Consider the following 16,288-nt stretch of genomic DNA (forward strand, 5'->3'; position numbering starts at 1 on the left):
GGTTGAGGGCTGTGGACAGGAGTTTGCACTGCCTCAATGCTCATTTGAGCAGGAAGTTCCTTTTACATGAATAAGTGTTCACAGATAAACAAGGCTTTATCTTCTTGGTTCTTTCGGTAAAGTCACGTAGAATGGAAATAATAAAATAATAGAAATACATCTTTTATTATGTAATATTTTTAATCCCTGCAGTCACGAAAGCTTTAAATCGAAATTTAAACAAGGCTTTGTCAAGGAAAAGCAAACCAAGCTTATTTGATGCCTTCTTAAGCTAAACTATTGATATAGCCATTTCATGAATTGGTGGGAAGAAGATCGCTTGTGTTGCGATCGAAACGTCGTGGGTTTTTTGCTTTTAATTTTTGTTTTCTGTCTACGTGACTTTACCGAAAGAACCAAGAAGAAGAATTTCTGCAGTCACGAAAATTTTAAGTCAAAAAATAATTCGAAATTATCTCGTAAATACCATAACACATTTAAATAAACTAAAACTTACAAGTCGATTAACGCGTATATTCATTTTTCGGACACTCTGTATATATCCATAATGTAGGTGTTTTTTTTGGCTTAGATCGCATAAATATAAATGTGTCGTTAAATCTGCCACCACCCGACACAAACAATTCGTAAGGGTTGTCACGTAAACAGAACGTGCCAATTCGTCACTAGTACAGCACACCGGTGTGTTGGAGGCCAAATCCACAACATTTATAATCTGAGTACGACGTTTCGCCAGTAATTACCACTAGCATCATCAGGCGACAGCCAGATTTGTGGAGTAATCCCGTGTTTTTATTTACGCGATCTAACAAAAAAACTATATTATGGATGATATTGGTCTCGAAAGCCTACGTGTTAAACCACCCGGCATATACAGGTTGCTTACAACAATGCCACAAAATGTGCCTCCTCCAGGCTCTAGAGACCACCTGGAGAAGATTCCAGGCCTGTGTTGACAACGATGGCGAACAAGTAGAGACTCTTTGACTTTTTGAAGCTATTAACATAAATTTCTTATCATGTTAAAGTATTATTATCCGTTCTTTTCCCATTAAAAACAAAAGTCCCATAAAAAAAAAAGTGCTAACATTTTTTTGAAGCACCTTGCACATTTAGCCGTATTTACCAAACGCCCAATGCGAGTGCCCCCGCAGCCACCGTAGAAACCGCCGTTGCCCCGGAAGTGAAGGCGGCGGGGCCGTCGCCCAGAGAAAAGCCTCAACGCGAGTTAAAGCGACGCGCAGAGTTGGACACAAACATCGCAACTAATAAACAACAACAACAATAACAGCAACAACAAGCGCACCAAACACACTAAACACGGCCCTGCCCGCCGATCCCGTCAATTGCTTCTGGCGTATCGACCCCCTCTATCACCACCACCACCACTCGCCGACCATTGGCAACCTACCAGGCCTCAGAGGAGCGGTGAGTAGGGAGACACAATAGCGGCGACGCTTCATTAATCGACTCTTCGTCACTTTGCGTGCTGAGTTGTGGTTATTTTAAGGGTTCGAGCAACGGTTTGATGGCGTTGCTTGAGGCGGCGGGGGGGGGTGGTGGAGATTTTTTTTTGTTAAGCGGCGTCTCTGGTGAGGCCTTCACTGTGGCGGCGACGGCGGTGCATGTAACCGGTCAGAATAGCCAACAACTTTCGCTTCTTTGCATGTGGTGTGCAGACTATGCGACCGTTCGGTGTGAATCATGTGAATGTTTTTGATGTAGGTGTGTTGGGAGTCGGTGTTTGTGTTGCTTACCAAGAGGGCTCCGTCGTGGGGATGTGAAATTGTCATAGCCCGCGTAAGCCAAATGATTAAATGCTTGAATCACAATTAATAACGGATGAATCACTGCTTCTAATATGATTCACGGTTAAAATTATATACTGAGTAATGGGCATTGAGTTGATGTGGGTAAGTACAGTCGCGGTCGTGCAATGGTCAAATTGGCCCCATCACAGGAATGTGGAATTTCCACCACTGGCCAGGGCAGAGGAACAACCAGCTGTGCGTGATTAAAGAACAGCGACTGTAATTGGGATATTTACATATTTTCACGATGATTGCTTATCGTAGGAATGTGTTTTGTTAGGCAGTACAGCTTCAATGGATATTAAATGGGTCACTGAGTCCATAGAGGCAGTTGAATGCGATCTTGCGAGTCAATAGGGACCTCCTATTGAGTAGTCGTAGGAATTTGATGTGAAAATGTTCAATGGGTTGTTATATTGGATATAATTAACATTTGTTAATGTAAATTAAAACAATGTTTTATGCGCAGTCGGACTTGAAGACGTGTTTTTGCCGAAGTTATTCACAGTGACGAGGTTTTATGAAAATTGGATTGGAAAAATGGACATAAAAAATTAACCCGTAAAAACTAAGTTTTTCACTATAAATCCTTTATATGCGTGGCGGCTAGAGTCCTCTCGTCCTCTGGCTTGAGATGGCTGCCACCTATGGGTCAGATGATTGCCTGCCGCCATTAAGCAATTGGTAATTAAATATAATTTATTTTTTCCTAAAAAGTGTAAAATTTTGGAAAAAATTTTTCACGAAAATAAATTGTCACGCACAACGAGTCTGTGTGCAAAATGTCAGCTCGATTGGATCACGGGAAGTGGGTTAAAAAACGACCGAAAGATTTGCACGGTCGTAAGCGCGCAAGCAAGTGAACTTAATATAAAGGATTTAAAAATTAATGTAGGAATGTTTGTCGATCAGCTTTACCAATGAAACATTGAACTGCAAATGTAAAAATTACTTAAACAACACTGCACAATTGAGCTCAAGATATGTTGGATCATAACTAAGTCACGTACAACTTGTTTATCAAACTATGTGATTTGAATCGCGGGGACACAGCTGAAAACAAAACTGAATATCTATTCCTGGGATAGTTATTGAAGGAGGACCACGATGAAAATGATGAAATACAAATTTGAACAAGAGAAGATTGGCGTGCATTTGTAAAACTGAACTTAAGAGTTTTGTCAACCAGATCAGAGCCATGTTTATTCGGTTCCGTGTGCACATCTGAATGTGTATTTTCCTTTTCGTTGATAGGACGATGTCTTAAACTGTCAATGAGAACGAAAGTACAGCAACGAGTGTACGGCCTTGTATAATCGCATACAACCAACGCATAGGGAACTTCCACATTAAATATTATAGTCCAGCACTATGAAGGTAATAAATGTCGTTGAACCTATCTTACTGATTGACAGCTTACTCATGGGTTCACGTTACAATATCATTTACACCACAAGACCACATGTACCACACTTCTCCACACGTGTCTTCATAAATATTCTAGCGTATGATGGGTGCAAAATTCATGCATAAATGAGACCCTTATCATTTTTGCACCATTGCCGCAATTTCCATAAGTCAATGAAGGAACACACATTGTGGATATGTTTATGTTGTGGAAATGTCCCACTTTTCCACCATAGTAATTTCATGCAAATAAGGAATTTTTTACCGTTCCTTCTCAGATGAGTTAGTGTTGTTTGTAATGTGGCATTAGCTGAAGGAACGATGCGCAAGCAATGGTTATATGAGTCGTATCCAGAACAAAGTACATAGTTTATAACACTTACGACTGGATAACTCAAAATAAATAATGCCACGTTTATCCAGGAAATACTGACAGTCTGTTAGATTTCTTCAATCAGGTTCTGCATTGGGATGTTTAACCAATAACTTAAAACATTTTGCACAAACTGGAAAGTGCCTTTATTGAGTCTCGTGTCGTTACCAAGATTACTAAATTAGATTGTTTACCATCAAACTGGCGATGACCATTCTGAACAAATGTATCCCATATTCTTTGGTATCCCAGCAGCATTTTAATTAGGCAGCTTCTCCACTTGTTTTAAAAGCAAGCGCAAAAGTGACTAGGTTTAAAGTTGAATATCACACTAAAATATGTGGCCATGAGAAAAATTTGGTAGATTTAATGCGATACCCATGTATCTGCATTCACCATTTAACCCACATCTGCCTATTATGTATCTCAATGGAATCACACCTGGTTAAGTAAAGATAACCTTTACATTTAATATTATTTAACAAATTATTTTATACAGATGACACGTCTCTAAAGATTGCAGAAACAGCAAGCATTTAAAGAGAATCATTGAAATAAACGTCAATGTCGGAATCAACTTGATCTCATACGCAGAAGTGAGGAGATGGTAATGGGAGGAGAGAAACACTCAAGGCGTGTGAAATGAGAAGCGCGCAGGGATGGAGATGCTGAGGGGGAGAGAGTGGGTTCTGTTAAGACAGTTGAGGGCAGGTTTTTCACAAACACCATCCGATAGGTCCCTGATCTCCTTCGGACATACAGCAGCACATCTTTATGGCTTCTCTGCTGCTCCCCATCACGATGAGCGCAGCGTTAAAACTAGACGATAGTGATCCCTTGACTGCTTTCACTCAATTAATCAACAGACAGAGCAGGTGGCTGCCTTTTAGCCCATGAGGTTTTAAGAGGGCAGGGCTTCAACACAAATATGCAGTTGGGTGAAGTGTGAAACATTGTCCCAGATTTGTTCTTACCAGCGATCATGACTCAACATCAAGTGAAAGGTATGACTTGCTAAACCATTACCCATCTGATAAGCTCGCTCATTAACTAGGTTCAGAATTTCAACATTGTCAAAGTAAATAGTATTTCAAAATGTAAGTTTAAGATGACTACTGAACATCACACCATCTATATAGAGCTACACACAGCTTAGCTCCTGACATCTGCAACATAACAAACCACGTTTTACCGTCAAATTTTATATTGCGCAAAGTTTCATGGCTTTACATATTCTGTGAATAATGTTGGTTATATATTTTTTCTCATTTTGCGAGTTTTACACAGTTGTAATTGTGCGTTTGGTATCCAATGCTGCTGTTTTCTCTACTGATTACTCTCAAGACGCCTGCGAAAATGAGATTTTTCATCTCACAGGGGATTTCTTGTGTTAAATATTTCCAATAAATAAGGAGGAAATCACATGCAGGCTAATGCTGTCTACTGCTGTCTGTACATTGGTATCCAGTCTGCCCAGTAAAATATGTACCCATTAGTTGCCATGTGCAATTAATTTCCACAGATGAAAGGTGGAAAGTATTGGGGATGCTTCAGTGGTTCTCACTGGATACTGCAAAGATACTCGGGATCACTCATGAATCTACTGCATAGGTTTTCGTGGTTGAGATGTTTAGTTCGGTCTTGTGGCTTCGAGTTGAATCGCGTCTTGTTCAGCATGACGCCCGACTTTTCGCTCCACTTGCTGAGGGCTTATTCAGGAACTTAGGCACGTATATCGAAACATCAGACAATTCTGAACAACACACGGTACAAACGATGACAGTATTTTCATTTGTACGTATGTTAAACTTCTTTCGCACCATACGTAGCCTACCATGCTAATCGTTATATGTATTGTATAATTTAGCATTTAGCTTTTTATTTAAAGAGAGGGTCGTCCCTGTCTTTGGCGTCTGGCAGTTCGTCGTCATTGATTCAAGTGAGCCTGACGACTGATGACACTTGTATGTTCAAACTGGTCCAAATTTGCTTGCGCTGAATTAATGCTGCTGAGATTATGCACTCCCAGAAGGCCGTGCTACCGATGGGTTGAGTAACGAAAATGCGAATTAATCCGTTCATTCTGATGAACCCAGTTTACTTGTGTGAGCCCACCACTGCCACGGTAACCAATGGCCTCTCTCGCCCGCCGCAGCTGACACAGCGAGCGACGCGTGCAGCACCTGGGTACGTCGCGACACCATGGACGCCCCTGGCGGGGAGCCCTTGTCTCTCGACATCCTCATCACCAACGTGGTGTGCGTGTTCCGCACGCGCTGCCACCTCGACCTGAGGCACATCGCCCTGGAGGGAGCCAATGTCATGTACAAGCGCGACGAAGGGGTGAGAGCACACGCCACGGGTTCCATCAGTCTTGTGCACATTCAGTCAGGGGGTGACGTCTTTCGTACTTTTGCAAGAGGTGGCGAGATGTTATCTCCCTCGCCTGGTATGCAGGAGGTCGTGGGTTCAATCCTGACACCTGTATATTTGGAGTTTGCATTTCTCCCTGTGGTCGCGTGGATTTTTTCCGGGTTCTCCGGGTTTTCACTCCATGTTTAGAAACATGCGTTTAGAGTATTTGGTTGCTATACATTTCTACACAATAAGCCACTTCGTTGAGCTATCATTTGTGGCCAGGTCACTTTTGAAAAAAAGCAAATAGCTCAGTGGGCCTTAGTGGCAAAATAAAAAAAAATGTTTTTAGTTGAACTACAAGCGCTCAAATGACTGAATTTTCATGATTCTGGGTGATGTTGCGATTCAGGAATCAATCATTTCTCATCCAATATTAATTATCATGTTTCATTGCATACAGTATTGTTCGACTCATTAGATAAAAAAGAACATTAGCTTTGAATTTTCATGAAATTTTCATTAATCTTTGTAATAATTTCTCACTTGCATAAGTCAAATAACATTAATTGATGAATTGTCGCATCACGATTAGCCAGGATATTTTACCACAGGGTCCTGCATTGGGCTGGTTTCCTTGATAAGGCTATTTTGCATTTGGGAAGAAACTGAATTTGCCTTAAGAAAACCTGTTGAAATGAAGACATAACAATAACATGTCTGCATGGGCAGGTTCACAAACCTACTTTCTGTACTGCCATATCCTAACCATGTGTCGTTATGCCCAGGCTTGGTTGTAGAGTAATATTGTGGCCAAAGGAACTTGCATTGTGGCCAAATAAACTTTATATTTAGCAGTAGTAATCTGTTATTTGCATGGGAATTATACAAAATAGGGCTTTATTTATTACAATTTATTTTTTAATACTATACATACATAATGGAATAAAATTTGCGGTGCATATATGCTTTAAAGAGGTTTACATCATGATGAATGTAACATTTTCCATTGATCCGTGTATGCACTGCAATGTATACAGCATTAATTGTAGCGACGTTTCGGTCTGCGTAAAGTATTTTTCAAATTGGAGCAGTAGAGTAATGGTAAAACTCAACAAAATCCTCAATAACGCTGCCCGAAAAAGATGCAATACGTGACGTTTCAGACAATGGTCACCACTTCATGACGCATATACGATGACATTGTTAAAGGTCCATTGCCCATAGCACATATCCTATTAAGAATGGCCACTGACAAAAATGTTGCCTATTTATACACAGTATTTCCTTTCGGGTAGTGTTACTTATGAATGTGTTGAGTTTTGGTTATTTGTCTTATGCACCATTGCCAATACAGTATCACAACATTTTTTGTTTTAATATAATGGTAGTGACTTAAAGCTTTCGTAACTGCAGGAATTCATATTCTTTAGGTCTTTCGGTAAAGAATATAATGTTAGTGTTTTGCATGAGACTTGCTTTAATCCTGGCTGGCAGCTATGCCCTTTGTGTGACCTCTGCGAAACCTGTGCTGCCACATTTGTCTTGGTCACAGTGGGGCCTGGCATGACCGTTTGTGTGTGCGTGCAAACCCCGACTGTGCACAACAGAAGGTGCTCATGAAGCTCAGACGACCTCGAATCACGTCGACCATCTGGTCTTCAGGGAAGGTCATCTGCACGGGAGCCACAAGGTAGGAGTGTGTTTATTCAAACGCAGGACAGCTGATATGAAAATGTGTATTACACACCACGTGAGGGAAACTTGGTCAAGTCCTGCGTCCTTAATAAAGCATAGGCGCATGCAGCAGTGTTTTTAATATAGACGTGGTGGCTGCCAAATAATTTGAGAATGTGTCACTGGAAACAGTTGAGTTTCCTCAATGACGGAATTGTTTTCAAAATCTGAGTGCCAATTGCATAACAGAGTAAGTAATTTGATGTCAGAGGTTGCTTTGTTTGCTTAATTAAGACGTAATGGTGTGATTGTGCCTGTGTCTGATATCCCATTATTAAAACCCTTTGGCTACCACCTTATCTTATCTATTGCATTTATCTAGCAGGAGTAGAAATGCATGGCGGTTGCCGTAGATTTTATAATTGCCTCATCACCTTTGGTTCAAATACCCGCTGTGTCTTAAATAACACATCTCCTTAAAGTTTCCATCCTCAAGCCAGAGTTGCACGAGGAGTCGCACGGTATATGTGTGGGCAAAATTCACCCTCAACCAATGGCTGGGTTAGTATTTCCTTTGCAGTTCCAGAATGAGGGTTGGACACCACTTAGGCAAGATGGGAGTTATGGAGAGAGAGTGGCCCGCGGTTTTCACACGCGCGCACGCGAATGGTTTTGCCGTTGTTACGCCAAGGCTGACTTCGATTTCCCCCCCCCCCCCGCGTGCAGCGAAGAGGACGCGAAGATTGGGGCGCGGCGGTGCGCCCGATGTTTACAAAAGCTGGGCTTCAAGGTGCGGAACTCGCGTTAAACTTTCCCGCAGGAAACGCTGTCCTGAGTATTCTTAGTGTGCGTTTGCAGAAGGTTATTCAAACGAGAGGATGCTGGCTTCCATCTCGTTTAAAGGTCGTGTTATGTACACTCCTTTGCATCTTCTCCTCGCCCAATATAACTAAAGTCTTTCTCTGCAGCTTGTGTAAGCCAGACTCGTGATCTCGCAATTTACTGAAGTGTTATTTTTTTTCTCCCAAAGCCACATGGTTTTCAGTCACAACTGACTGTATACCCAGCGAAATAAATTTCCAAACACTCAAGGAAATATGATTTAAAAGGTAGTTTTCTTTTCATAAATAGTCCTGGCATTCAGGCAGGAGGCTGTGATAATTCGTCATAACTGTGTGCTGAATAATTGCATTGTTAATGGAACGTTTAAGCCAAAAAACGAACAGCTCTGGTTAGTCGGCGTCTCATGCTGACAACACTAATTCATTAATTAAAGTAAATTCTTGCACGCAGATAAATGTATACAATCACACGTTTAAGAAGTGACTATTTACAACTTTGCTAATTATTTGAAAATCCGATACAAATGTTAGATTGGTGGTAATGCACTGAATTGAGAGTACAAATGACACGTAAAAGAATAAGGACTTGACTCCGACTCCAAATAATGGTGATGGAATTATTGGGGGAAAAATGTGTCAAACTGCAGTCAGGCATTCCATAGCACGGTAGTGATGTCACGTTAACGCACCGTTTCACACCGTTTCCGGCGGTAATATCTCTTCAATGCCATGGCAACACACTCGGTCGTAACTTTAAAGTGTTATTGCTCATCAATGAAGCTTTCAGCTCATATTGGACAGCCTCGGGCATAGCATGCAGCGTAGGTTAACTTCTTTGTATTTACAAGTTAATATCTTTCTAGATTTGAAGCTTTCGTGACTGCAAGGATTCATATTCTTAGGTTTTTTTGGTAAAGTCACGTAGGTAAAATTTTTAAATTAATAATAATAAAATAAAAATCGTTCCACCTGAAGACGGAAGCTTGTGTTGCCTCCGAAACGTCGTGATTTTTATTTTATTTTTATTTTACTTTTATTAATTTTAATTTTTAACCTACATTACTTTACCGAAAAAACCTAAGAATATGTTAATATCTTTGACACGCAGCCATTACTGTTCACATTTTATTATAATGGTCACTCTTTTTCCGTTTAACGTTTATGTAGATTGATTTGTAATTGTACTATGATCAGTTTGGAAGTGATCTGCCCTAGCTGGCTTGTGCTGAAGGGGATTTATTATTCAACATTTATTTATGTTCGTGCAATGTTTGGGATTTCTAACGTGACACATTTGACTATGGCACTGATTTCTATTTGTTTCAGTGCGGTACGTGATTTTGTTTGTTTTACTTTGTCGTTTTGGTGACCTCTTGCAAACGAGACTATCCTGGTCTCTTGAGTTGTTACGTGCATAAACAAAATGAAATTTAAATGTCTAGCAGGTGTTTGTTTTTTGTATCGGACCTTCCTGCGAGATATAACTCCACGACTTATTATTTTATCGACTTGTAATTTTATATATTTCTTAGGCTGCCCTGTTGATGCTTTTGTTTGTTTTCAACACAGGTCCGATTCTGCGCCTTCAAGGTGGTGAATGTGCTGGCCGTCTGCTCCATGCCTTTTGAGATCCGTCTTGTGGACTTCACCAAAACGCATCGACCAATAGCCAGGTGCTTCCTATGCATGGTCACGTGATTGACTAACTGGTATGCTGTTAAATTTCGATTTAAAGCTTTCGTGACTGCAGGGATTCATCTTCTTGGTTCTTTCGGTAAAGTCACGTAGAAGGGAAATAATAAAATAATAAAAATTTAACATAATAAAATAATTCTCACGACGTTTCGTCCACAACGCAAGCAGCCGTCCTCAGGTGAAGAACAGGTCTGTCGAAAAGACAGTGTCTGAATGAATTCACAGGTCTGTTGGAAAGACAGTGTCTGAATGAATGAATTCAGACAGTCTTTCCAACAGACCTATTCTTCACCTGAGGACGGCTGCTTGCGTTGTGGCCGAAACGTCGTGAGAATTATTTTATTATGTTTTTTATTTTATTATTTCCCTTCTACGTGACTTTACCGAAAGAACCAAGAAGATGAATCCCTGCAGTCACGAAAGCTTTAAATCTAAACTAAATAGATGCAGTTTATTCCATCACCCTATTTCATTTTGTTTATTTAAGTCACAATGTGGTTGTCACCTGCTGCTGTGTTTGTGTACAAGTAGCTCTGCGTGTGATGAGGCTCTCGAACTATTTTGGTCAATACATTTAAAAAAATGGCTCTTCTTCTTCGAAAGGTTGCCTACGCCTGACCTCGAGGGTGAATCTTGTGCGATGTGCTGTGTTACAGCAGGCTGTGTGTGTGTTTGGTAAACCTTCAACATAGCATGGGGTTTTATTGCAATAGCTGCCTGCGTTGACCTTCCCCGCTCTGCTCGTTAGCTTGCCACATTGACTTGAGTGTCAAGAGGGGCTTTTCAACCACACGTTAATTCTTTATAGTTATATACACTCACGTAAAATGCAAATATATATTAACAAATGTTTACGGTGGGTATTTTGTTGACGTCATGAGCAACCATGCCGGACACATTTTTCTATATAATTAAATTCCCTGGACATGAAGACGCATTTTTACGCCTAGGTGGAGCGGTGGACAATTCACGTCCGAACTATCTCACCTGCAGCTTGACCTCAGTTGATATGGACCACTGCCGTTAGTTTTACGGACTCGGAACCACTCGACAACAACGTGACAGGTCCCTTTGTTGTCTCGTGTGTGACCCATAGCTATGAGCCGGAGCTGCACCCAGCCGCAACATACAAGATAAAGTCGTTGTCAGCCACGCTGCAGATCTTTTCAACGGGCAGCATCACACTCACAGGTACCGCTCCGTGCTTGCAAAGCGTCTCTGTCGTCGCCTGAAGCGCCCGCTTGAAGCGCCCTTTCCTCGCGTTCCACAGCGGCACGCATTCCAATACCTTCCAACCCCCCTACGTTACACACTGCATGCGCCTGCTGATTGGTAACGTGTGACATAATCGGTTTTGAGTCGGAGATAGAGATGCCATGTGTATGTGTGTACACGGGTGTCCCAGTTGGATTACAAGGATACTTTTAAGGCTCTTTATGGAGAGATCCTGTGAAACATGTCATCCGTGACCGTTATCTGACACACGGAGTGCACTTCTCCGAGATTTCTGATTGGATGCTTCATCTCGTGACATCGTGCTGATAGCACAATTGGAATAAATTGGGAAAACGGACGAGTTTGTTTCATTCGGCCCATTTGCCTCTACGTTTGTGTGATTGTGATTTTCTCTAATTCTTCGTCTACATTACAACATTGTTATTATTTGCCACCCTATGTGATTAATAAATTGCCATTGTAAATGCTTGAAGAAGGCATTGTATAACCCCAGGTTAGAAAACCGTCCTCTGGAAGACGAAATCTCAGAATTAACCTTGACACAATCAACGATTTTTGGGTTTAGATCGCGTTATTTATAAATGTGTCGTAACCCTCCACCACCCGACACGGCCAATCAGTAAAAAAGTGTCACGTTGACAAAAGATAAATAGTTCACTGCTTTAGCAGTGAACTATTTGTCCAGAATGGTCTGGCGAATTGCCCGATGATGCTGGATGCAATTACCAGCGAAACGTCGTACTCAAATTGTAAATGTTGTGGTTTCACGCTTCAACACACCGGTGGGCTAAAGCAGTGAACTATTTGTCTTTTGTCAACGTGACACTTTTGTACTGATTGGCCGTGTCGGGTGGTGGAGGGTTACGACACATTTATAAATAACGCGATCTAAACCCAAAAATCGTTGATTATGAACAATATTGGTCGCGAAAGCCTACGTGTTAAACTAATTAACCTTGACACGTTCGAGCAAAACCATCTCAGATTTTGTCACACTCAATTGGGACGGCGTTTATTGTTCACGTGCTTTTATCCTTTCATAATGTTCAACACGGTTGCGATAACTACACTTGAAACTGCCAGCAAGGAAGAGCGTCACCTCGCCTGGCAGTGCTGAATGGTGGCCCATGCACGCGGGCCTGTAATCCAGCACTGGGGGAGGGGAGGTGTTATACCCTGGCTTGTCAGGAGACGGCAGTGCAGCAAGAATGTGAACTCCACCTGCTCAGTCAGTATGTGATAGAACGTTTCCCGTCCCCCGCACGCGCGGGTTTTCTCCGAAAGCTTCGGTTTCTTCCCACAAATTACAAATGTTGTGGATTTACTCTCCAACACACAACCGGTGGGCTGAAGTAGTAACTAATTTGCACGTTTTGCTTACGTGGTTTGGCAGGTTACGACGTTTATATAGTTACGGGTTCTAACCCAGAAACCTTTATTATAAATTCTTCCCACAAATAAACACGAATTAATTGGCCGATAACACCTTCATATATCAAGGACCAGAGAACTTGGGCAATTGTTGGTTGTGGCTCATCACGTGGCTGGCCTTCCTGCTCGTCTGTGGTTGTCTGTGGTTCCTCGTGACTTTGAGAGTGAACGAATACTGTGCGCATCACAAGTTGCAATTATTATCACCACCCATTGATAAATCAACTGCCTGGATCAAGGCTTTCCCAAGCCATCGCCATCTCACGGCCCTGCAAGTTAGCAACTTAACAGCGTCTACACACGGTGCTCGTCCTCTCGAGGCGTTTGCTCCATCGGCTGCGACTTGGTTGCGAGCCTCGCCTGAGCCCACTCTTCTTGACAGTCAAGGTGGCGTGTTTAACCCGCGCGATGTTCGCTAACCCGTGCGTTCCTCTTTCTGTCTGCCGCTGCGATTCTACGCGATTCCAAGTATGCGCACCTTTCCGTTCTTCTTCGGAAAAGCGACTTTCTGAAGAAAAGCGCCACTGTGGCTAGGAGATGTTATATCCCTCGCCTGGTATGCAGGAGATCGTGGGTTCGATCCCGACCCTGACGCCTTCTGTATATTTGGAGTTTGTATGTTCTACCCATGGTCACGTGGATTTTTCTCCGGGTCGTCCAGTTTTTCCCTCCAGATTTAGAAGCAACGTGTATTTAGAGTATTTGGCTGCTGTACATTTCCACGCGATAAGCCACTTCGTTGAGCTATCATTTGCGGCCAGATTGCTTCTGAAAAAGAGCTACATAGCTAAGTGGGTCTTACCTGGTAAAAAAAAAATATTAAATAGTTTATAGACTGCGAAGTTGTTATTGGGCACCACATGGGTGAATGTGAACGGTGAAGTTGAAGTGGTCGTGATGCTTGATCAGTGACGGCGATCTTTTGTGTTTCTTGCCGACAGCGCCGAACGTGTCCCTGATTGCGCAGGCCATAGAGCAGATCTACCCGCTGGTGTGCGCCTGCAGAAAGGTCACGTGATTGTGGTCTCTCTTTCGCTCGCCTGCAATGAAAAGGAGAGGAAACAAAAGTGACAAAAATAAAACTACGGAGAAGCAAAGACGCTAGAACACCGCACGGAGGGAAGAAATAACGACGAGACATTACACGCTACGGAAATATTCAAAAGCAGCTCGCGAATGCAAAACTCTCCCTACGAAGACAAATTTCAACCGCGTTCAACCCAGCAACCATGTGCGCAGTGACCCCGGAGCAGCATGAACATCTGTTTACTGACGAGCAGGACAGGTTTACATTCAGTATATAACTTGCATTGCTCGCGTCGTTAAATAACAAAACATATTTTAGGGGTTGTGGGGGAAATGTTTTAGATTTCTGAATGAGCCATTGCTTGTGGGTGTTTTAGTCTTTTGTCATTTGCCGCCGTACTGTGTTGTTTTTGTTTTAACCTCTTAACACGTGTATCTCATTGCATTGTAATCACCTCGCCCCCACCGTGTCTTTTAAAAGCATTTCGTCGTCGTTTTGCGCTTTCACACAAGGCGAAGAGAAGTCTGAAATTTTGAAGTTGCATTTTCAGCGACGCGCACACAAAACCGCTTCGGTGTGTAACGTGACACTTCTTTTTGAAGGCCCCTATCGAATCGAAAAATACCCTAACGCTTCGGAGCATTCGGAGTGACGTGTTCGGCTGCGTGTTGTTCCGGAAATGGGTTCCCCCCCCCCTCCCACAGCACAGCATCAAAGCATTGAGATACGGTAGATGTGGCCAAGATAAACCAGAGAATGTGGCTGTGGATACAGCAGAGAAGCGGGCTCCTAAGATGTTATAGTTTATTCAAAGAAAATATACGGAACGAGAGAAATATCATGTGATTTATACCGGCCGGTCGTGGAATTTATCCTCGGTCCGGAGATGAAGTCTTTATTTCAATCTTGATGGGGCTTAATTTTCTGGAAACGTTTTCAGCATTGGAATCTGGATAAAAACGGCTGGCAGTCGTGGGGAAACTTTTTTATGAGAAAATCGAGGTGGCGCTTGTCCCGAATGTTGTGAAGCATTCAGTCCACTGCAGGGATTTGGTGTAAAAAGTCAAGCAGCAAGGGACATAATCTCCTTGCGTGCTTATTAACAGTGCACAGCTGAACGATATCGGAGGTTGGCTTAAAGGTAAGGGATGGTAAAAACAGGGAGCCTAAAATGTGAACTTTTGAGTTTTCAGCTTCCCTTATTCTCTCCCGCATGAAGGCGGCATGTGTTGTGTTGCACTGACGCCTGTCTTCCCAGGTGAGAGGACCCAACCCACCAAATGAGGTCATAACCCCACACCCCACCACGTTGGCTTACAGAAAATAAACTTTCTCAAAAAAGTGGCTTTAAAAGAGCTACATTTTAAGCTTCGGCCAGTGAGCAACGAGAGCGGCCGTTGTAGCCTCCGATTAGCACATCTTTGCAGCCCCATCAACTCCTACGGTTTGGGAATTGCAGCTCAGCAAGAGGGCCTGTTCAATGCCGCCTTCACACGCGTGCGAGCGTCAATCATGAAGGCAACCCGCGCACGTCCGCCCCCATTGACTGTGGAGTCGACCAACTGCCACTTATTCCTGCCACCGTCGAAATGTCACCAATTCCGTGGTCATTTAAATTCGCGAAGCAATATTTTCGTTTCGGCCCTTGGGGCTGCACATTGAATCTAAAGCAATGCGAATCTATAGAATCTACAGGGGTATTGGCAGATACAAATCAAACATCGATTAGTACGTGCACAATTCAATGCGTTGTATTGTGAGTCTAATCCGTTTCAGTTGATATGAATGCCAAACGCTTGGCCATTTGAAACTATTTAATGATCTACGTTCCTGATCATGATCATGCGGATCAGCTCCAGCCCTTTGCCCAGCCAACACACGATTGTGCTGTGTTCAAAATAATACTTTAACTTGGATTGTAATAAAGTTGTGGTTAGTTTTTTCGTAGCAACTTATTGTGTTTTTTTTTACTTGCATCGTTCTTTGGGGTGACATCTGGTTCTGAGGAAATAAATTTGTGCTTTCATTTATGACGTGCATTACGTTCGTATACGTTGGTCGATGTGGAAGGGTGGAATGGACGTTATTCCGCAGGACTGGAGTTGTGAAAGCCGCTGAAGTCCGATTGAAACATTCATTACTTCAACTCCTGCAGTTAATGGAGTTGTCAAAACACAGAGACGTGAAAAAAAAATAACTGCCTTCAAATAAAACGATAGATGACGCTCTGGGCAATGATCCTTCAGAACACATCAATTATTGACGAACGTGTTGAGTTTTGTTAATTGTATCAGTGCACCGTTGCCAATACATGGCCACCAAATAATTAGCAATTTACATCGGAGCTGTGTAGCTGTTCAAAGTAGTTTTACTACCGGTCATTCCACTACTACCGTTACCCTGTTTCTTAATTGCTGGCAAGCGTGTGTGTGTG

General features: G+C 42.4%; 1 protein-coding gene across 1 annotated transcript; it reads left to right on the top strand.

Annotated features, from left to right (window-relative positions):
* Positions 1–1,163: 1,163 nt before the first annotated feature.
* Positions 1,164–15,884, top strand: TBPL1 (TATA-box binding protein like 1). Its single transcript, XM_078604316.1, has 7 exons — positions 1,164–1,428; positions 5,747–5,934; positions 7,557–7,639; positions 8,350–8,413; positions 10,035–10,138; positions 11,257–11,351; positions 13,769–15,884. Exons 2-7 carry the CDS (start codon positions 5,794–5,796, stop codon positions 13,843–13,845), a joined length of 564 nt encoding a protein of 187 aa, XP_078460442.1. The 5' UTR covers positions 1,164–1,428; positions 5,747–5,793; the 3' UTR covers positions 13,846–15,884.
* Positions 15,885–16,288: the final 404 nt, after the last annotated feature.

This window comes from Lampetra planeri, chromosome 22, assembly GCF_965212315.1.
Source record: "Lampetra planeri chromosome 22, kcLamPlan1.2.h2, whole genome shotgun sequence".
Lineage (NCBI taxonomy): Eukaryota > Metazoa > Chordata > Hyperoartia > Petromyzontiformes > Petromyzontidae > Lampetra > Lampetra planeri.

What these genes read in the sequence shown, in the direction of transcription:
- TBPL1 (XM_078604316.1), top strand. Translation starts at nt 5,794, where the DNA reads ATGGACGCCCCTGGCGGGGAGCCCTTGTCTCTCGACATCCTCATCACC. An exon ending in ATCTGCACGGGAGCCACAAG is followed by an intron (nt 7,640 to 8,349) that starts GTAGGAGTGTGT and finishes CCCCGCGTGCAG; the next exon opens with CGAAGAGGACGCGAAGATTG. An exon ending in TACAAAAGCTGGGCTTCAAG is followed by an intron (nt 8,414 to 10,034) that starts GTGCGGAACTCG and finishes TTTTCAACACAG; the next exon opens with GTCCGATTCTGCGCCTTCAA.